This window comes from Xiphophorus couchianus, chromosome 2 (assembly GCF_001444195.1).
Source record: "Xiphophorus couchianus chromosome 2, X_couchianus-1.0, whole genome shotgun sequence".
NCBI classification, from domain to species: domain Eukaryota; kingdom Metazoa; phylum Chordata; class Actinopteri; order Cyprinodontiformes; family Poeciliidae; genus Xiphophorus; species Xiphophorus couchianus.
In genome coordinates this window covers 24,463-46,658 of record NC_040229.1, presented here as the reverse complement: position 1 = coordinate 46,658, position 22,196 = coordinate 24,463, and the positions used below count along the sequence as shown (strand labels likewise).

The following is a 22,196-nucleotide window of genomic DNA, read 5'->3' as shown; positions in this document are numbered from 1 at the left end:
TAGGAGCAGAATTAAAAAACGTTGAAAGATATTTATGATTGGGTAATGAATAGTCAACAGCAGGTATAATTTTCTAAAACTGTATTTAGTTATTGTTGAACAACCAACTGACTGTGGCGTTTTATCCCGGCTTTGGCTGTTGCCATTTTAGCGGACTAGCTTAAGTGCCGCCAGGAGGGGTATGCCGTAAATTGCCGACAGATGACGTAAACAGATGACAGGTGGTGGAAAACACGAAAACGAAGGGTATTATAGCTATAATATCAGTATGTTTTAGTTAAATAAGCGCGCCATGTAGTTCCAGTTAGTTATATTTTTACCTCACGAATTACCGTTTTTATTTATTTCAGTAAACAAAAAATGTTTTCTCAATTTCAGTTTTTGCTCGTTTTAGCTAATTATAGTACCCTAACAAGCACCCGGAGCCAAATGGAAACCCGTCATCTCTTGCGTCAGGGGGCATGAATCCATTCGACGAGGGCACAATTTTGGATCTGCGCGGTTTTGATGAGGGGACGCGTTGAGGTTTGGCGCTGGTCTGGGATCAGCTTGAGACAGCAGGGTGTCACGTTATCTTTTGCCCTCTTCCCCTGTCCCCGCCGATGGCACTCCCTTTCACACAGAGGCAAGACATTTATCTCACACAAAGCACGCTGTCCTGCTAATAGACACACACACACACACACACACCACCCAAAGCAGCCTCGTAGTCCACACAGAGGGTACACACACACACACACACACCCACACCCACACACGCACACACACACACACACACACACGTACACACACAGCTGACAGTTATTGGTTGAAAAAAGGATCAAATGAAAAAGATGGAGACATATTTTGATTATATGTTATCTTGGAGAAAGTCAAACATTGTATTTAGGTAAAAGCACAGTTGGGTGTTACATTTACTTAACTTTTTTGAAAAAAATTACTTTTAGGGGTATTTGTACTACGCTGTACCTTGGAGTAATTTTACTATGAAGTATTGCTACTCTTACTTCAGTAAAATTTCTGGATTCTCGACCCACTGAATAAAAAACAAACAAATTCACCAGACAGACACACATCTGTAGTTTTTGTTAAAGTTTCATCAGTTATTTATTGAAAGAAACTGATTTGGCAGCATTTTCATTTGCCTGATTTTGTTATTTATTGTTACTTATATGAATGATTGTTATTTTCTTCCTTAAGATGACAATTTTAAGGAAGAAAAATGTTGGTATTTTAAAATGCCAACATTTCCATCTAACTTTACATTTTTGTCTGTCTCATTTTGTAATTTTTAAATACTAATAATTAATAATTTGATCAGTTACTCAGTACTTGAGTAGTTTTGTTACCAAATACTTTTCACTCTTTTAGATGGTTATGTTTTACTTTTACTTGAGTAAAAATACATTGAAGTAGTGCTATTCTTACATGAGGACAATGTTTAGTAAAAGTACTCTAAAATGTACTCAAGTAGTCCTGCAGATTCATGTTGTCATTTAGATTTTTTTCTCTCATTTTGCTTTTAATGATAAACTTTTTAAATATCCAGCTGTGCCCTCGTTTTCCTAAGAGACCAGAATCAGCTGTAGTAGATAAACAACTGAATCTTGATGGTTCTGCATCAAGGTTCTGCAGAATATAGTGAGAAAGTACAGAGCACTGAACCATGAGAGACTCCTCACATCCTCTTTGTGAACTTTCTGAAAGTTAACATGAAATGCACAACAACCAGACTACTGTACAGGTTTCTGCATTAAGCTGTTAAAAGATAGCCTTCTTCATATTACCAACTTATTGTACATGCGTTTATCGATTGTTGGTTTTTATATATTTATGTTTTATTATGTTTCTCTGCCTTTTGTTCTATGCTATGAATTAACAATAAAATCTATATTAAATGAATAAAAACAATAAGAAAATGTATAAAATGAAATGAAAATTGAGTGTGACAATGATTTCACTTTGCTCTTGTTTAATTGGTCTGCAAGAAATTTCCACCCTTTATTGTGACAGAAAATTCACATTAACAAAACCTCAAATCAGGGTTGCAGCAAACATTTTGAGGCACAACAAACCAAATATGAGGATCTGCTCTTTATCAGTCACTGTGGGGCTAATTGGTCTGGAGCTAACTATTGTCAGTAATTAAATACAATAACAATTCTCTGAATTTTATGGGGTTTTTTAATGAAAGGAATATGTTGACAAATAGAGATTTTATAACTCTATGTGTGCTACTGATTTAATGAGATGCCCTTCAATGTTTGATTTTACAGAGGAGTTTGGCTAGTAGTTTTACATACTTGTCAGAAGTCATAATTATTCCCTTTTTAAAAGCAGCCTGTTCATCTGTAATGAGGTGGGTATCAATAAAAATGAGAATTTACAGCCCTAACAAGATAAAATTTAGTATTTAGGGGGATTTTAAACATAGTAAATCTGTTAATGCGACGTATGAATGGGGGCGGGGATAGAAAATTTTATTGTTTGAGATTTGACGGATTGATGGGGCATTGACCAATAGGGTTCAAGAGCAAGTCCCCACCAGCCAATCAGAAGTCAGAGCTGCGTCTAACTTTGGCATAATTAAATCCACTACAGCGTGGTTGCGGTGGAAGTGTTTTGAGTTTGCCATTAAAGCCAGAACACTGGAGGGGGAAGAGAACCACGTCTACTTTCGCAACTTTCAAGGCCGTCAAAAACACACCTCGGCCCGAAAAACACATAATGAAACAGGCCTGTAAATGAGCTCTGAAGACGGAGGAGTTGACGTTAGGGTGACTTTTTTTTTAAGCTAGCGCTGCTTCCTCGTTCGGCAGAGGGGCGAAACATCTCAACATCCTCACAAAGAAACTTTGCTTTGCTAGGCTGCTAACTCGAAAACGACCAAGTCAACAACAACAAAAAAAAGTACCACTAGCGACGGCGCTTGCTCAATAAAACGTGTATATGTCGAGCTGAGTGACGTTAACTTGTTTAATTCACTGTGAAAGTTATGTGTGCGGCTCAGGGGAGAACTTTGTAACGGTTTCGAGTAATCATCATCATCACTAAAGGAGGAAGAGCTGCAGTGGGTAACTTTAGCCAAGCTACGAGCAGCAGCCCAACTCGTACAGCTGAAACTGGGCTGCCAGTTTTTAGGTGATTAGTTCAAGCTGGTTCCCGCAGACATGTCCGGCCGAAGTGGACCTGGACATCCCCGGCCCGGCTCTCTGGGTCCGCAGCCCCTCAAGGCGACTGTTCCCTTCAGGCTGGCCAGCAAACCGCGACCGAACCGGAGGGATGGGAAGTCAGGTATGGACTCAAAACACCTGTTAAGCTCTGACTGGAAACAGAAACTTATACAACATCATATCAGGCAAGGATGACGAGGATTTTTATACAACTTTTACTCTGGAAAGATGTCATATTTGTCCCCCAAATCAATTTTTTAACAGGAAAATTACTCCAGACAATTAATGCTTTAAATGTAAAATATTTTTGACTTATTTATCTGTAATCTGGGCATGATCTGTAATTCTAGATCAGAGCCATCTTTGCTCTCAGTACAGCTGAATAAAACTCGTCAAGAGCTGCAAATGTTTTGACAAAGGGCGACTTACAATTTGAATAAATGTCTACTGGAGGAAACGTTATACTTTTTAAACAACCACCATTTTATATCCATTTTTACGCTTTAAAGTGAAGAAAAACGAGTCAAGAAAGTGGATATTTGTGAAAAATATTGATCTAAAAAATATTGGTGGTACTTTTAGTATGATTCTGTTGTGGAAATGCACCTAATTTTATTTTTAAAAAGGCCTATATGTTTTTTTAACTTGTTTATTATTAGCTGATGTTGTTTATTGTGAAAGTTTGTTGCACACCACTGTTAACGAAACACCCTGTGTGGTACCGCATAGGAAGAAATAAAATTATATCAATAATCAAACACTAATGGGCTTCTTACAAAACAATTAGTTATAGCATGCATTTAGTTATTTTAGGTTCTTAATGTTGCATTAAATATTGGGTAAACAAATAGGAAGTGCGTAACATGTACTGAGAGTCTGGATGTGATATTTCTATTTGCAAAATAAATTCTTAATTTGTTTTCTGATCTGGAGAAGTTTCATTCTCCTCCAAAAGGGCAGAAGGTTACCGAACTTAAAGGTTACTGCAGTTTCACAAACCCTTTTCCTGCCTGATTGAATGTATTCATGAGGTGGTTTTTAACCCAGTAGCACTATATTTAGTTATGACTACCAGAATAAATAGCTACACCAAAAGTTTTTTAAAAACGGCTTTTATTTGAAACAGGAAAGCAGTAATTGTACATAGCATGTTAGTTATTAGAGTTTTAAACATTGATTTGTTCTTTTGTATGCATGAATTTAAAATAAGAGCTGATATATGTGGGATTTTTTAATAGTGTAACATTATGAATGTAACAAACTGATATTTGCTGGGTAATTAGTCGACCTGTGTAACCTCAGTGGGTGAGGTTCGTTCAGTTTTCACACCATGACTGTCTGGTTTTATAATCTGTTTCTTGGCAGTGCAGTTCAGTAGCTTTAGCAGCAACAGGCAGGGGAGGGGCAGTGCTGTAAAACCATGTGCAACATCCATAGGTCTACGAAATAATTGATTAAATATTGGCGATGTTTCTATGAAATGTTTTGATGTCCTTAAAGAACAGCGGTCGTTTTGATGTGGAAATTGAGATGCAGATTTTCATAGAAGGAACTTAAATATTTATCTTTTTTGAAGAATAAAATGGTCAATTTCATTGTCCAGATTTATTCCAAAATATCAGATTCCCTTACAAAACCGGATGTTTAAATGAAAACATGAATTTCTGATACAAAATGTCTAACCTGCTTGCCTTTTTTAAAAATGCATTATGTTTTTTTGCAACGTTTGTAGCAGGAAAGCCCAGGCTGCACCAGCTGAGCTCGGGGATGAGACGGACGATGTCGCTGGACGCCATCATCGGGCCGTACCTGCAGGGACACTGGCCGAAAGAACCAGAAGTCCACTGCGGTCCGTCCTGCAAGGACAAATCAACCCAGGTATGCTATAAATGGAGTTAATCAGCAATAAATCGACTAATCACATAGTAAATTAACATTACCGTGATAATTTCCATTCGTTAAAGAGAAGCTTCCCTTTAATATCAACAAAAAGCCTCCATTTTGAAACTCGGCATGTCACAATAAATCTTACTGGACAATAAATCGTCCTAGAAGTTATTGCGATAAACGAGAATGTTGTTTTTGAGATCATTTTCAATTAATATAATGGCAATGACACATTCTCAAAGATCAATGAACTTTAAAATCTAGAGAACATTTAACTCTGGAACTGGAAGACATTTTAAATATCAAAAATTAACAACAAATATAGTCTCTGTAAACAAAATTATCCTTCAAAAAAAAGGGCTGCTTGAGACCAAGGCACCAAAATGAAAACTTTTGTCATCCAGTTTTTGATAAGAGAGAGAAAAAAAAAAATAATGCAAATGGAAATTATTAATCTTGTTTTAATTTATAAAGCTAGTTTGCACTTCCTGCCACTTTTGCCTGAATTATTATTATTATTATTATTATTAATATTTTTTTAATGCAGTTTTGGTTATTGAGTCTTAATAAATCATTTTAATTAATGTTGTTTTGTTTGTTCATTTTGTACATTTGAAATATTTTCCAGTTCCAGTGTTGAATGTTCTTTAGAAATGTATATTTGAGAGGTTATAGTTGCATCAATATGTTTCTATTTTTAGTTGAAAATGGTCTCAGAATGACAATATTATCATTTACCGCACAACTTCTGCAGCATTTGTTATTTTAGGAGTTTAAAAGTGAGTCAGAGAAATGAGTTTATCACAATTTTGTTAAAGCTCTGCATGAATTTACAGTATAGTTTTGTTTGAGTAGGCTTGAGTCATGGGGTCTATTTATTACCCTGAGTTTTCTGCAAAGATAGAAGTGAGACGTGAGTGGAAGGAGAGGGGAGGGAGTGTCCGGTGCTTGCACAGCTATTACATAGTGTGAACCACAGCCATGAGAACAGTGACTGAAGTCAGCTGATGAGGCTGTTCTGGCTGCACCCATCCTCTCTGCTCCGTGTGTGCAGGGCCTCGCCACTGGTCTTCGGTTGCCCACATCCTCCACTCGCTCTGTTTTTCAGTTTCTCCTGCTCTTTTGCTCTTCTAGAAGTGTGAAGAGCATATCTGTGGGTGTTAGCTGTTTAAAATATCAAGCCAAGAACGAAATAAAACCACCTTATCTGTGTGATCCAAACCAGAGGTTTTGATGTTATGTGAGGTTTATTTTTGTCGCTGTTTTTTTGGCCAGACTCACATGATGTGATGATCTGAGCTAAAAATTCACATTAAAAACCTTTTTCTGTTGTTTTTATCTGTAGACTCCGGAGTCATGGGTGGAGAAGTCCAGGAGCAGGCGAGCTAGCAACAGCGGCAGCCACAGACGCTCGGCATCGTGGGGCAGCGCTGAGCATCTTCGAGAGGTCAGTTTCTGCTTTTATTCCTCAGCAGGTTATAACTCTGGATTCAAGTGGCCAAGCTCATTAAAAAAACTAACTTTTCTGAGCTGTGATCTCATCTGCTGCTTGGAAACTTCCTGTTTTCTCACCTACATGCACATGAAAATCTGGTTACAGCATATTTCAGCTGTTATTTGCAAATGATTTTTTTTTTTTTTTTAACATGCATGACTAAAGCTATTAATGCCGACGTATGCACAAATGTGCTTGGCTGTAACCTGTGTTATTTTGCAGATTGCCAAACTGAAACAACAACTGCAGCAGGGCAGCAAGCCTGCAGCCTCTGGGGTGCATGACAAAGATCGTCAGTGTTGTTATCCTCATGGGAGCTGTAGCCTAGGAGCAACTCAGGTACTTTACCACCATCATCAAACAAACACAGGGGCCCATTGAGACTTCATAGTCTTCTACTACGACTGTCTGTGTCCAATTTTTGAATTTATACGTCAAGTGTGCAACTATTTACAGGAAGTGACTGAATTAAAACACTGAAGCAACAGGAAGATCACTACATCACATAGTTCTGCTTTTGAGCACAGCTGGTCATTTTGTAGTGTTTGGTAATTGCACGCTTGATTTGGTTTTTGAGGCTTGTGGCCACAATTGTTTAAAATAAAATCAGTTTGTAGTTTATACTGGCTATTTTAGAGCAACAAAGGCAGTCATTCTAGGCTCATTTCGTGACTTATTGTTGTGGGAAAGACCCAAAAACACACATTTTCATAACAACAATTTGTAAATTAAAGCATAGCGTTTAGATTCTGATGCAACAGAAGTGTTGTTTCTTTAAATTCTGCATGCTCACAAGGAAACATCAATATGAGCTGAATTATCAACAAGTCGTATCAAATCCGAGAGGAAACAAGCTAGCATTAGCCTAGCATCTCAGCAAAGTCCTTCCTGTGCAAAGATCCTTAGCAGAGTTGGATGCTTGTTCACTGAAGAGTTTTTCTAGCCGAGTCAATTAATCCGTTAGAAAAATTAAGCAGCAAGTTTTTTTAGGTGAAGTGTAATTTGGAGCATAACAACTTTCTCAAACCCAGTTCTCTGGGTTTTTAAAGTTTTTCATTCCTACCCCCTTTCAAAGTTTTGCAATATGTGTGCAGCACCGCCTGTTGCAAATCAGTTCTTCTGTTTTTTTCACATCTTTTGAGTATACTGTGACCAAGCACTCAATAATGAGAAGCTGGGATTGCGGAACCAAAGGGGCGTGGCTTAGAAATCCAGTCCTTGCTCAATAAAATGTCACATTCATTCTGCAATCCGTTCTCACCCCTTCCATTTAAATCTGTATTTTGTTTTTGTAAATCGTGAAATTTTATTTACACTGAAGAAATTGGCTTAATTGCATGAAAAGCTATTAAGCTTATCGATTTTTTAAGCAGAATTTCTGATAAAATTGAACAATTTCCTAGAGTTTAATATCAGATATTGGGTATATGGGTTGAGTTTTTCTTTTTCTGGACTTTTGACCTTATTGGATGTGGACATGTTAGTGTGAGGCCTTTCATTTTCTCTTTCTGAAAGATGAAAGAATGAATTTTTTCGACACGGGGAAAATGACGAACAACCACTAGCAACATTAGCTAGTGTTCTGGATGCTTCAGTTGTTTACAATGTTGAGAAGAAATTTTCTCCTCTTTCTCTTCTTTACAACTCGGCTGCATTTCAGTTCCTTGCAGCAGAAGGACAGGGGTTCATTGTCCTGTTGATGATCCAGTTCTGGTCCAAATTTGTGTACAGATGGGTGCAGCAGGATTAGATTTAGTTTGTAGTAAGTATTTTTTATAACTTATAGATATGAGTAGAAGTTAAAATAGTCTCATCTCATATATTTAAATGTTTACATGGGCGGAGCTAAGAGACTAGGGGGCGGAGCCAAGTCTGCAGATGAGTTCCTTTAAATCGAGACTATAAAGCACCTGTGTGGAGTCGAAACATTATAAATGTCAATCACATTTCCATGTGATTGACGGTATTTGACAATTTTCGCCACTGGTTTCGCCACAGTTTTATAACTTTGCATTTTTTGTGATTTTTACGACGTAACGCACTTTGAACTGCCTTGTTGCTGAAACTTGACTGATTAATTTATATCAAATAACTGAACTGGTAATTTGTGTGGTTGTTGAACTGAAGTCAGGAGCTGCCTTTAAAATGTTTTGAACTAAAAGTTAAGTGGAACGTGTTTGTGTCCTCAGACCCAGCCGGTTCCCATCCCCCTCTCGCCTCTGTCTACTCTGGTTCCCCGCCTGCGCTGCAGCGTGGAGGGCCTCAACCAGGAGCTGGAGGGCATGTTCATCAGCCAGTCTCCTCCCCCACAGCACAGGGTAGGTGTCTCTCATGTCTTCTGTCTTCAGAAAATCACAGTGATGCCTGATTTATTTTGTTCTCCTTCTCGTCAGCTGCTCGAAGTTCCAGACGGTCACCGCGCTCCGGTGCCTCTGCACAGCTGCAGCAGCGGTTCGCAGAGCGACCGCGCCACCACACCCCTCTCCTCCTCCTCCAACTGCTCCTCCCCCTGCGCCTCACCTCCATCTAACGCTCTAGATGCTCCTCTGGACCCTCACCAAGGCTAGTTTATGTAGTTTATTTTGCAAAATAAATCCACATTTTGGATGTTTTTGTACTTGCATGTGGCTTCTAAAATCAACCCAAGCGCTTAAAAATAAGTTAATGTTTCTTTGGTGTCTGGAAAACGAGCCGTTCCAAAAACCTGAACTCTCATTCGACGCTCACTAAGCCTGTCGCAATGACAAATTTTACTGGACAATAAACTGACCAAGACGTTATTGCGATAAAAGATACTATTGTTGTTTTGAGAACATTTTCAAGTAATATACTGGCAAAATAAATCAAGAATACATTCTCAAAGATCAATGAACTTTAAATTGCAATGAACATTTAACACTGGAAATGGAAGACATTTTAATTGTCCAAAAATAAATAAAACAACAAATAAAATGAATTTTGAAATATCTTTAAACAAAAAAAGGGATAATTGAGACAAAAGCACCAAACTGAAGTCTTTTGTCATCCAGGTTTTGGTAGAGAAAAACAAAACATTTTAATTTGTTATGCAATTAGTCACATTTGGTCGTCTGGTTTTACCCCAATGGCTGCTGGAAAAGACAAGTGTTTTGTTGTTGACTTATTGTCCAGAAACCACTTGCTGTATTCTTGTTGGTTGTGCAGGAGGCTCCACTTCTGCTTTTCAAAGATGTATGGTTGTATAATTATGAATCTGTTTGCAGCCATTTTCAGATGCGAATGTAAATATGGCCAGAAGTAGTTTGTTTGGATTTAAAGAGACAGAGCCCTAAAACAGCTCATTCACTCATAGGACTAAATTCTCATTATCTATGAATGATTTTGACCAAAAAATATGATGTAACTGTTTTGTATAAACTCATCCTAACCTGTTGAAGGAAGACTAATATGTCTCCTTTAATAAAGCAGCAAACAAATACTTTATATGCATTTTTTTCCTTTTTGTTTCAGGCTCAGTAGAGAAATGTCCGCTGTCTCCAGTGTCCTCCCAAAGCGAGGCCGAGCTCAGCCAGCCACCACAAATCTCCTCCTCTCCAGGACTCAACAAAAGCTTCTGCTTCCAGCGAGAACCTCCAGAGGGCTGCGAGAAGGTCCGAGTCTGGGAGGAGTTCAGGTACCGTTCTGCTGCTGCAGGGACGTCCAGATAATCTTAGTTTCAGGCAACATCAAGATCACAAATGTACTGAAAGGGCCACTTGCAGCAGAATGTATTGATAAAACCACCTGTTCCACCTGCAGGATTGTTATTTGATGCTTTAACAGAAACTGTTTAGGATTCAGATGAGTCTGACACATCGATCTTTTCTGATGAGAAACGTAAAATTAGAAAAAATTTTTGTTATTTATTTATGTACATAAACTGAAAATAATATTTTATCGTAGTTCCTGCTCCGCCTGGGAGAATATCTAGTTTCATATCCACTTTTCATTATGTGTGGAAATTGTTTTGCATTATTGGCTGAAAATGAGCTGAACTGTTGAAACTTATTAGGAGTAAAATCACTAATAGGAAGTGAAGCTGCGTTTTCGTTCCCGTTTGTCTTGGTTTTAGTCTCTCACTCCCTCTGATTCATGAGTTAAACTAACAGCTTCTGGTTTACAGTGATGACATTTAGCTCTTTTTTCAGGCACATTGCACATAATCTGGTAATCTGTTGGTAATCTGTTGGTAATCTGTGCATTCATGAATCCAAAATAGAATTATAAAAGTTTTAGTTTTTTTTTATTGTAGTGTAGTTTGATTGTGTAATTCTGTTTATTTGTTAAATATTGTTTAGTTTTCAGTAGTAATAATAGTAGTTTTAGTTTTTTCATACTTTGGTTTAATTGTACGTGCAAAATTCTAAAGGTTCGAAGTATGGTACAAAGATTGGGTAACAAATACTCAACAGAAATTACTATTTTCAAAAAATTGATTGATTTATTGCTAAGCAACCAAGCAGGTTTGGGTAGAGTATCCAAAAATTGTCCTCAAGTAAGAGCAGCACTACTTCAACATTTACTTTTACTTTAAGTAAAAGTAAAAAGTATCAAAGAAATTACTGAAGAGTAAAAGAGTATTTGGTAAAACGTTTACTCAAGTACTGAGTTACTAATAAGATTATTAATCATTTAATATTAAAAATTATATAGTAATAAGTGGAAATTTTGGTATTTTAAGGACACAAATGACGATATAAGTAACAAAAAAGAACAAAGTCAGGCAAAATAAATGTTTCCAAATCGGTTTCTTTTAATAAAAAACTTATGAAACTAAAGAAAACTGCAGGTGTGTGTCTGTCTCTGGGGAATTTTTGGTTAAAACGTTTGTTTCTCATTCAGTGTGTAGAAAATCCTGAAATTTTATTCAAGTAAGAGTAGAAAAACTTTATAATAAGATTACTCAAGTGAAAGTAAAAACACTCCCAAATGTAACTGAGTAAATGTAACTAGTTACTACCCAACTCTGGTGTTTTCTCACATCGTCATTTTGCCACCAGGAGGAAAATGTATCGTCGTAATTTACCAACAGCTGGCGTAAACTAAAATTAATTTCACATCAGTTTGAAAGGCTAATAAATATACTAATAAAAATGTTATTGCTATAATTTCAGTATGTTTTAGTTGGTTTTATAAAAGTTACAGTTTTCCTCCAGTATGTTTCAGTTAAATTGTTTACTTAACGATGATGACCTCGATCCAAAATCTAAGTCCTGGTCTCTCCTGCAGTATCTCACACCACCACAAGGAGGCCCCGGTCTCCTCCTGCCCCGACCCCAACAAGGTGAACTTCACCCCCCACGGCGGCTCGGCCTTCTGCCCCGTCAGCCTGCTGAAGCCCCTGTTCCCCTCCATGGACCTGCTGATCCGCAGCCTCACAGTCTCTCCCGTCGGGAACTGCTCCGGCCAGGGAACGCCGTCCGCCGGGAACCGCGGCGCCTCCCCGGATCCGGCCGCCGCCTCCGCCGTGCTGGGAGACGCATCGGGAGAGGCGCTCGCCTTCTGATCACAGCTGCAGCTCTTTTCTGTGAAAATGATGATGCAAATGTTTACCTGGACCAGGACAGGTGTGTTTGAACTGCTCTTCTTCTTTAGATATAAAATAATCTGATTTATAAATAACTCTGGAGGAGGGGCAAATAAATGACATGGTAGTGTGAACACCCCTGGTGAAATTTCAGGTATTTTTCCTGACAAATCAAGTCTTTCCACCTTTTATTGTGACTTTTTCTCTTAGTCCATTGCACTTTCAGTCAAATTTAACTCTAATTTTAATCCAAATTCATTCATTTGTGTTTGTAGATGTACCTTTTAGCCCCGAATTATTCATATTTCCTGACGTATTTGGATTTTAAGTCTCACCTTAAACCAAAATGTTATTTCTCAACATGATAAAACTGTAAAATGAGTTTTGTATTAAAAAAATATAATAATATAGCTGTATTTATTTAAATTTGTATTAAAAATTGTGTTGCAAATTAGTTATATCCTTCTCAATAATCGCTTTGTGAGTCTCGGCTTCAAAAACATTCATTTTACATCCACATCCCAGTAAAATTAAAATAATATAATAATTCGATACAATAATTTTGTGCTTAACTGTATGTTTGGACTTCAAATTTTTATTTTCTAGCAGAAATCCTGAAGGTTTTGTGTAAAAATTCATGAAAGTTTTCAGAAATGTATCCACCATTAGCAAGAAAATTAAACAAGCCCACAGCATAATGATGCCACCACCATGTTTACCTCGGTAGGGAATTCTCTCTTGAGTCCCTTCTTCTTAGTCTAGATATATGGATAATAGAATATATCATCTAATATAGAATCAGTGCTGCTGTTGTCTTCCTGACGGGTTCACGTTTTGTTTTTGGATACATTTCTCATGGTGAGATGCTATGGAAAATAATGCTGAGGAATTTTATTCGTAGCCTTCTTATGACTGGTACCTTTAAACATCGAGGCTTTTCTGACTTTAGCTACCAGATTCACTAGAAAGATGGTAGAAAATCTGAACGCAATTAAAACAAGAGGTTATTGCTGCTTTTTCCCCCAAAATATTTGCTCTTTAACAGATCAGTTCAGAATATGTCGCATTAAAAGTGGAAAGTTTTGATTATTTATCAGAATTTCCTTTAAAAAACAAAATTTTACCAGGGGTATGAACACTTCTGAGCTCCGTCAAAACCCAAAGGAAAGACTTTATAAGCTACAATTTGCTTCCAGAAACTCAAACCATTTAAATTAAGGTCAATCAGTTTTATTTTCCAAAGAAATTTATGGCCAAAAAAAAACATACAACAGAGCTTTGACTTTACTGGCTTCACTTCCTGCCTAGATCCTCCTCTTTTTTATGTTTGTCCAAAATATCAGGAGTCTAGGTCTTCTGAGAACACTCACCTCTTATTAAAATGAGTTTTCTTCCTTGTTTTAGGTATTCAAAGATATTTATGTGTAACTGGATGTTGCTAGTGCATGACAAATCAGCTGGTAATCTTTGCTTGACTCAAGAGAAGACAATGAAATCACTTTTTTTGTTTTATTCTACTAGACTGAAGGGAAATTTCCGTTTGTTGGAGTTGGGTAGCATTTATACCCAAGAGCTTCAGCTTCCTGCTTTAAGGTAGTTTGTTGTTTTTGTAAAAATATGTGAGTTAGTAGTTAAAGATGTTGTTTTTTGATGTTGGTGTATCAAGAATACACCAGATGGGTGTGTTTTTGACACTATGTTGATAGTTTTGAGGTTTCACGGCCTAGTTGACTACCTAACCAGTTTTAGTGGTATAGATGTGTCGCCTTTAATGTTTGCTTTGATATGTTTTCGTTCTGCCAAGCTGACAAGTCGATCAACTAGTTTTATTTCCGGTAGACAAGTTTGCACAGATTGAACTGTTACCTTTGAGTTGCAATTCTTTGTTGTTTTCTTTTCTTTTTTCTTTTACATTCATACCTTTTGTACTTCATTGTAAATCTTAAGAGTAGTAAAGTGCATTTTGTACGTCTTTATCAGTTACCTGCAGCATAAGCTAAAAGTAAAAAGAAAAAAAATCCTGTTATTTCTAGTTTTGTTGATGTTTGTTTGTGGCATGTTTTTCATCATCAGGTGGAGTTTTATGCACTTCCAGGAGAGGATGTTTGGTTTTTTTCCACTTTTTACACATTTCTGGGTAAAATGTCTGACAGATTTGTGTGTGTGTGGGTGTGTGTGTGTTAGTGAGCATGGTGATGGAGACTTGATTGATCTTTCCACTAACTTGTAGTTTTTTTTTAATTATTATTATTAAAAATACAGAATAGAATTGTTCTTTTCCCATTTGATATAAAATGCTTCCTTTCTGTTTGGATGTTGGGAATTTGCTGTTTTCTCAGGTTCTGTGTCCTGTCCACATAAATATGGTGTGACAATAAACTCTGGTTTCTGTCATTTATCCACTTCAAACTTTTTACCACATCTGTTTAAAAAAAAAGCAACCTAGAATCAATATAAAGTGGCCCATTTTTTCTCATTTTCAGTTTTTCAAAATGGATATTTATTGTCAATCCAAAAGTTGACAGGGATGAGGGAAGTTGTAAATAAAAAAAATAAAATAAAGTAAAAAGGTGGAGTAGATTTATGCCAAATACTTCAGATGTTTAATGATTAATCTCAGACATTTTCTAGAAAAAACTTTCAAAAGTCAAAACATTTTCAACATTTGAAACTCAGAAATTTCTAAATTTTTAGTAGAAAATTTCTGAGATTCATTTATAAATTTCTGATTTTTTTGGCAGAAATTTACTACTTGCTACTTTTTTCTCTCTCTATAATTACATGATTGTAGATTTTGCACATTTCTTGTATTTAAAGAAAGTCTTGTAGTTTGAACTTTTTTTGCCTGATTGAATGACTTTATTTTCAGTAATAGAATTTTGGTCACTTTCTTTAAAAACTCTTGCTATATTTATCCAAGTTTAATAAAAAGAAGCTCATTTGTTTTGGGGGGTTTTCAGAAAAAGTCTCTGGATAAATGTGGTTTAATATTTTCTTTTAAAGCTTGGCTATAAAAATATGAATGCTTTGTCAGAAAATTATGTTGGTAATTATTTAACCCTTATTAAAAACTTGTATCACTTTTGAATTGCAGTTTGAAGGGGCTGCACAAAATCAGTCTTAGGCCCCAAAGGCCCCTGGGCCACACTTTGAACACCCCAGACTTGGTCTCTTCTGTACTGATGTAAAATAAAAACTAGCTATTATAACTTCTGTTGACTCCAAAGTTTGCAGATCTGGCCCAACGCAAATGCAAACTCCGACCCTTTAGCGCCCTCTGCTGGTGCGTGACCCATGCGGGCGTTTAAATTCACAAAGATTTGTAAAAATAAAAAAAATAAAAAAGATTTTTGTTGAGGCTAATTAAAAATCTCGGTCACTTTTCACCAGACAGTGAAGCCATTTTGGTTTTTATCACCATCATTTAAAAAATGATAAAGATTTCCCCCCCTGCTGGTCGCAATCATTGTTTTAGTTTTGTTTATATACTTTTGTAATATTTAAATTAATGTAGAAAAAATGGAGAACAAAGAAACATTAAAACTCTTTTGTTTTGGGTTAATTTGGATCTGAATGAGTTTTGACCTGCTTTTAAGGGTTTATTGCATTTTTAAAATGAGAGATTTTGTTCTAGTTTCTTGTGCAAATATCTGTACATTTGAAATAAGACAAAACTAACTTTCAGCAAGACATTAGAGTTTGATATCAGTCAATAATTCCTTTTATATTGATGAAAAGGTTCTAGTTCCACTGGCAGAACAAAACATTTTTACCCATGTTAGTTACTTTAAGTCAGTTTTGTCTTATTTCAGGTACACTAAGATATTTGCACTAGAAACTAGAACAAAACTTGGTCAAATTTGTGGAGGTTATTTTGTTTTTTTGCAATGTGGCACAAATATTTGGTACTTTTTTAGTTTGATTTACAGAATCAATATTAGCAACTCTCAGTAGACTGAGCTGTTTTCCTTCTATGCAACTAAATATGAGTAATAACATTTCCTTCCAGATGTGTTTGCGAACAAAATGTTAAACATCACCCTGACTTTACTAAGTGTAAAGCATAATATAGTTAATTTCTGTTAGTAATTCAGTTGAACAAAGTGGTATATTTCATGTATTTATCATCATAGAAATTAGAATGTTGCACAAGAACAATAAAGAGTTTTTTTTTTTGTCCAAGTGTATGAATAAAAAGTTGAGTGGAAGGAAAAGGTGCACAAGCATAAGGGAGGATTCTGATGGAGTTTTGGCTCAATTCTTTGTGATTTATTATTTATTTAAAAATTTAAAACAACGCATCTTTCATTGACATGCATCAAAGTTGTGGGGAAAATATGAACATGTGATTGTAAAAGCAGTGACGGGCGGCAGCAGGTGATTTTTCTTTAAGAGCTCCGCAGCCTCGCGGTGTGACCGGGGTCCGTGTACCCGGCTGGGATTGGCTGGCAGCAGAGGAGTGGGTGTTCAGCTCCGCTGCGTGCCTCCAGGCCTGCAGAAAGAAGATCCGCAGCAGCTCTGCCTGTTTGTCCGCAGATTCCTATAAACCCAACAGACTCCGGTCGCTGTTGCGAAAAGACCCTCCACCATGTCCATGTTCTCGGTCGTCCGGAAGCAGATGAAGAGTCACCCCTCTGTAAGTCTAGAATGCTGTAATTTAATTTATTTATGTTTTCTCCTGTGCTTATTATCCTTATTTGACATTGAAACGTGAGCGCGGAGGGGGAGGCGCGTTCCCGATTGCTGAAATATTCCAAACAAAAGGGCGATCACTTATTAAATACTATATAAAATAAAATAAAAAAATATATCCACATTAATGGGATCTGAACGCAATGTTTGGGAGGTTTTTCCTTCCAATCACCTTAAATCCTAAAAATTTGACCCAAATGGCTTATTTTTTTTACACCAACAAATGAAAAAAGAATGGATGATTAAAACACGAACGCACCTAATTTGGGTTAATTTCTTTAGTAGAAACAAATGAATTGCACAGATTTTTCTTGCGGTTTCCCTTTCACCTGCTGGGATTTGCTGCACTTTACACTCAGGAGCCACATCTGGCCGAACCCAGCCGGAAAAGATCCAGATGAGGGGATTAATACCGCAGCCATGCATGGTGGTCGCCAAAGCACGTCTGATATCCATATAGGCCTGACTGACTGAAGTCTATTTTTCCAAGGACGCCGGGGTGAAACAGTCTGCTTTACGGCAGAGACCATATAAATAGGCCACTGATATGTTTATGTCCTCTGCTGGTCGGTGACTCACCCATTTGCCAGTTTGTTTAGCTGGTTGGGGCATTTTGTCGTGAAGAGTTTGATTATCACACCAAATCTCCAATCTGGAAATAAAATTCAATCGACTTCAGAAGAATAAACCCCCCAAAATTAATGGATAAATGATTTCAAAACCCTTTATCTCATCCATTTCAACTGATTAATATATTTTGAAACTTTTGATATACTTTCAATATTCAATCTTTTTGGATTCCCGCAGTGAATGTCGTCAACCCAAAAATAAAACTCAGCCCTCAATTTGCATTACTTAGCTAAACGGCGACATTAGCTGCGTTTCGGTTGACCTTAAAATTGCGCATAGTTAATTACGAAAATAAATTATCTTTATTTAACGCTATTTCGAAAATTTGCGTCTTTTGGAACGCTAATTAAGAAAAAGTGAATGTTTTTTTTTTCTTCATAAAAAAAAGGTGGTTTTCCGGCTGAATTGAAAGAAATGTCTTTTTCCCCCACGTCACACGAGTCATGTGATCAACAACCGGATGTTGCGACTGGCGGAAATGACGAAAACTACAGGAAGCGGTAGAAGGATGATTGCCAGCAAGTTTTAAAATGACTTTCAGCGTGAACAAACTTATTTTAACTGTATTATTTATTTAATAGAAACACTGCAGTTGCAAAATGGTGTTGTTGTTGTTTTACGTTAGCGGAATATCAGCAACGTTTTGTGCACTTTTGTAATAAAAACAGCTTATGACAGGGGAGCAACTACATACTTTCTGAGGTGTTTGAGAAGAAATGAGGTAGCATCACTACACACCTGTAACTACAACACACAGTAGCAAGACAAAAGTAAAGTGTCATTTTATTAGTAACATAAACTAACCTGAATACTTACAAACCTCGTCTTGATACTGAAATAATTGTCATCAATCTTGTCATCAAACAGGATTCAAATAAAATAAAATAAAGTAAAGGCAGTCACACTCACATGCATTCTACATAGGATAGTTTTTCCACCATCATTTGGCGCCCTCTTTAGCATAGCACCCATATGCGCCGCCTATAGTGCATACTCACTTTTTTGTTGTTTTTGACGGAGCAGAAATCACTTATATTCACAGTTTATCTGTACTAACAAAAACGTTTGCCTTTTTTTTTCCAGAGAAAGCATCTAGGGATGGATAAAATATTGTAAAAACTTTGTTGGATGAAATCAAACATATTTTGGGCTGAAATTGCCACTGGCAGCATTGGGTTGCCGGTTTGAATCCCTGATCCTTTCAGCCTCAGTCTCTTTGTAAATGTATAAATTACTAAATGTAGACTAAAGCGCTTTGGAGTTCTCTGACTTGGTAAAGCATTATACAAGTAAAAGCCATTTACCATTTCTACTATTTTACAGTAAAACATGGTGGGGGTGGTATTATGATCTGGGATTGTCAATGTTTATTTTAGTTTAATTGTACAGGTTGTATGTAATATTTTTACATCACATAAAGACTGTATATGTGAAATAACAGGGGTTTATGTTATTATTTCTTATTCAATGTAATAAGGCTTTATTATCAATCAATCAATCAAATTTTATTTGTATAGCACATTTCAGCAGCAAGGCATTTCAAAGTGCTTTACATCATTACAAACACAGAAACACAATGCAATATAGAATCAATAATCAAAACAAAGCATTAAGTCAAGTTCCATCAATAAATTTGTAATTGATTACATTTCAAATACAATCCTAAACAGGTGGGTCTTTAAGTCGAGATTTAAAAGAGGTCAGTGTTTCAACTGTTTTACAGTTTTCTGGAAGTTTGTTCCAAATTTGTGGTGCATAGATGCTGAAAGCTGCTTCTCCTTGTTTGGTTCTGGTTTTGGGGATGCAGAGCAGAACCAGAACCAGAAGACCTGAGAGGTCTGGAAGGTTCATACAATAACAGCAGCTCTTTGATGTATTGTGGTGCTAAGCCATTCAATGATTTGTAAACTAACAACAGTATTTCAAAGTCTATTCTTTGAGCTACAGGGAGCCAGTGGAGGGACTTTAAAACTGGTGTTATGTGCTCTATCTTCCTGGTTTTAGTGAGAACGCCAGCAGCAGCATTCTGGATCAGCTGCAGCTGTTTGATTGATTTGTTGGACAGACCCGTGAAGACGCTGTTGCAATAATCAATACGACTGAAGATGAACGCATGGATGAGTTTCTCTAGATCTGGCTGAGACATTAGTCCTTTAATCCTGGAAATGTTCTTCAGGTGATAGAAGGCCGACTTTGTAACTGTCTTTATGTGGCTCTGGAGGTTCAGGTCAGAGTCCATCACTACTCCCAGGTTTTGGGCTGATCGCTGGTTTTTAGTTGTAATAACTGAAGCTGTGCATTGACTCTAGATCTATAACTCTAGATCTATAACTCTAGATTGTTCCTCTTTAGGTCCAAAAATAATAACTTCAGTTTTGTTTCTGTTCAGCTGGAGAAAGTTTTGGCACATCCACACATTTATCTGTTCGGTGATTGGACGGGTTCTGATGATAATATCATATTATCTGTTTATGTTTTAACACAATAAATGCTTGTTTTCTACAGCTGATCCCCCTCTTCATCTTCATCGGCGGTGGAGCGACGATGAGCATGTTGTACTTGGCCAGACTGGCCCTGAAGAATCCTGACGTCTCGTAAGTATCTCTGCACTGCAAAAACTTACCAAGTATTTTTACTTTAGTTTCTTATGCAAATATCTTAGTACACTTGAAATAAGACAACACTTATTTACAAATATATATTTTCAGGAGCTTGGTTTAAGTCAATAATTCCCTAAAATACATAAATAAGTTCTGGCTAAAGTTTAAAAAGAATATTAAAAATCTATAATAGACAATGAAATAACATTGAATTGACTGGATGGCCAATTTTATATGGTTTATTTTTGACTTATTTTGAAATGGTTGAGGCTGTTTATTTGTATTTTTATGTTTTAATATTGTTTCTGTGAGGTATTTTGAGGTCTTTTTAGTGATGTTATTGTAATGTTTGTGCTGTGAACCCCAGGAAGAATTGTCTCTACACTGCAAAAACACTCAATCTTACCAAGTAGTTTCTAGTGTAATTATATTAGTATTCTTGAAATAAAACGAAACAAACTTACAAATAACTTTTCCACAAGATCTAGAAGCTTGTTTAAGTAAATAATTTCTTAATATTGATGAAATTTATTTGTTCTATTGGCAGATTATTTCACTTATAACAAAACATTTTTATTAGGTTATAAGTATAACTAGCACTTTTCATTAATATTAAAGAATTATTGAAACAAGCTCCGAAAAGTTACATGTAAGTGAATTTTATCTTACTTCATGTGTACAAAAATATTCCCACTGGAAAAATACTTAATAATTTCATGTTTTTGCATTGAAGATTACCTGCAAAACAGCATAAATACAAATCTTACCAAGTTTTTTTTATCTAGTTTCTAGTGCAAATATGTTAGTAGTGCAAAGACATGTAGGCTTGCTTTAAATAAATATTTCTTTAACATTGATGACACAGTACTAGATCCACTGGCAGATTATTTAATGTATAACAAGACATTTTCCCAAGTTATTAGTTGAAGTATCTGCCAGTGGAACTAGAAGTTTTTCATCAATATTAAATAATTATTTACTTAAAACAAGCTGCTATATCTTCCTGAAAAGTTACTTGTAAGTTAGTTTTGTCTTATTTCAAGAGACTAGACAAAAGTTCTTGGTAAGATTTTGTGTTTTTGCAGTGTAACGCGATATATAGTGTGATTTTAAGATTTTTTTGTTTTGTAAATCATCATATTTTAACCTCTGATATCTCCTACAATATGTCATCTTCAGGTGGGATCGCACAAACAACCCAGAGCCCTGGAACAAGCTGGGGCCCAATCAGCAGTACAAAGTAAGACATTAAAATAAAACACATGCTAGTTAATAGTTGTTATTTCTTCATATCAAGATGAAGCACAACTTGTGTTCTTATCATGCGTCAAAGTCCATGTTTCCTTCCTCACCCTGACTGTGTCCTTTCACGCCTCTTTTCCTCACTCTTCCAGTTTTTCAGCGTCAACACGGATTACTCCAAACTGAAGAAGGACCGGCCAGATTTCTAGGTCCTTTCACAACCGGGGTGCCGAGATTATGCACTGTTTTTGTTTCGCCAAAGTTCAAGTTGAATGTTGGTCAGTTAACAGTTGATTGTCAGCAGGAGAGGAATCATAAACCTATACAAGTTTGAATAAAAGCAGGGTACCACCTGTTTTCTACTGATGATTTCTGTTTTTTTTTTCTTTTATGTGTTGTAAATTATTAAAGCAATTAAAATGATTAACCTCATTAGTATGTTAAGTTTAGTTATTCTCCAAGAGAAAACGTCACGGTCAGTTTGTTTTGCGCTTTGTTGGGAATAATTGTCTAATCTAGATTAAAAATAAATTCTTTCCCGAAGCAAGTTTACTTGAAAGCAGGCTTCTGGTGATGTCACAAAAGGCAACAGATCAGAGATATTTAGTCTTCCTGTTTTTTGTTTACTTGCATTCTTTTCACATTGAATAGGACAGATTTTGTCATTAAAAATTCCCATCTAACCATTAAAGGGTAATAATATTGACATCACTTGGTTTTTACTTAACATAAAGGTTGAGTATTTAACCAGGCAGCTGTTTCGTCCATCCATCCATCCATTTTCTGTTCACCCTTTGTCCCTAATGGGGTCGGGAGGGTTGCTGGTGCCTATCTCCAGCTACGTTCCAGGCGGGAGGCGGGGTTCACCCTGGACAGGTCGCCAGTCTGTCGCAGGGCAACACAAAGACATACAGGACAAACAACCATTCACA

At 36.5% G+C, this 22,196-nt stretch overlaps 2 protein-coding genes across 2 annotated transcripts; both read left to right on the top strand.

The window, feature by feature from the left end:
• The first annotated feature begins 2,614 nt into the window (after nt 1-2,614).
• Nucleotides 2,615-14,479, top strand: LOC114134880 (glucocorticoid-induced transcript 1 protein-like). Its single transcript, XM_028001741.1, has 8 exons — nt 2,615-3,294; nt 4,906-5,051; nt 6,406-6,507; nt 6,778-6,894; nt 8,745-8,873; nt 8,949-9,117; nt 10,045-10,207; nt 11,803-14,479. The coding sequence occupies exons 1-8, from the start codon at nt 3,171-3,173 to the stop codon at nt 12,077-12,079; spliced, it is 1,227 nt and encodes a 408-aa protein (XP_027857542.1). The 5' UTR covers nt 2,615-3,170; the 3' UTR covers nt 12,080-14,479.
• Nucleotides 14,480-16,543: 2,064 nt separating this feature from the next.
• LOC114149722 (cytochrome c oxidase subunit NDUFA4) lies at nt 16,544-21,696 on the top strand. The gene is made up of 4 exons (XM_028025757.1): nt 16,544-16,736; nt 19,928-20,016; nt 21,202-21,262; nt 21,417-21,696. The coding sequence occupies exons 1-4, from the start codon at nt 16,689-16,691 to the stop codon at nt 21,471-21,473; spliced, it is 255 nt and encodes an 84-aa protein (XP_027881558.1). The 5' UTR covers nt 16,544-16,688; the 3' UTR covers nt 21,474-21,696.
• Nucleotides 21,697-22,196: the final 500 nt, after the last annotated feature.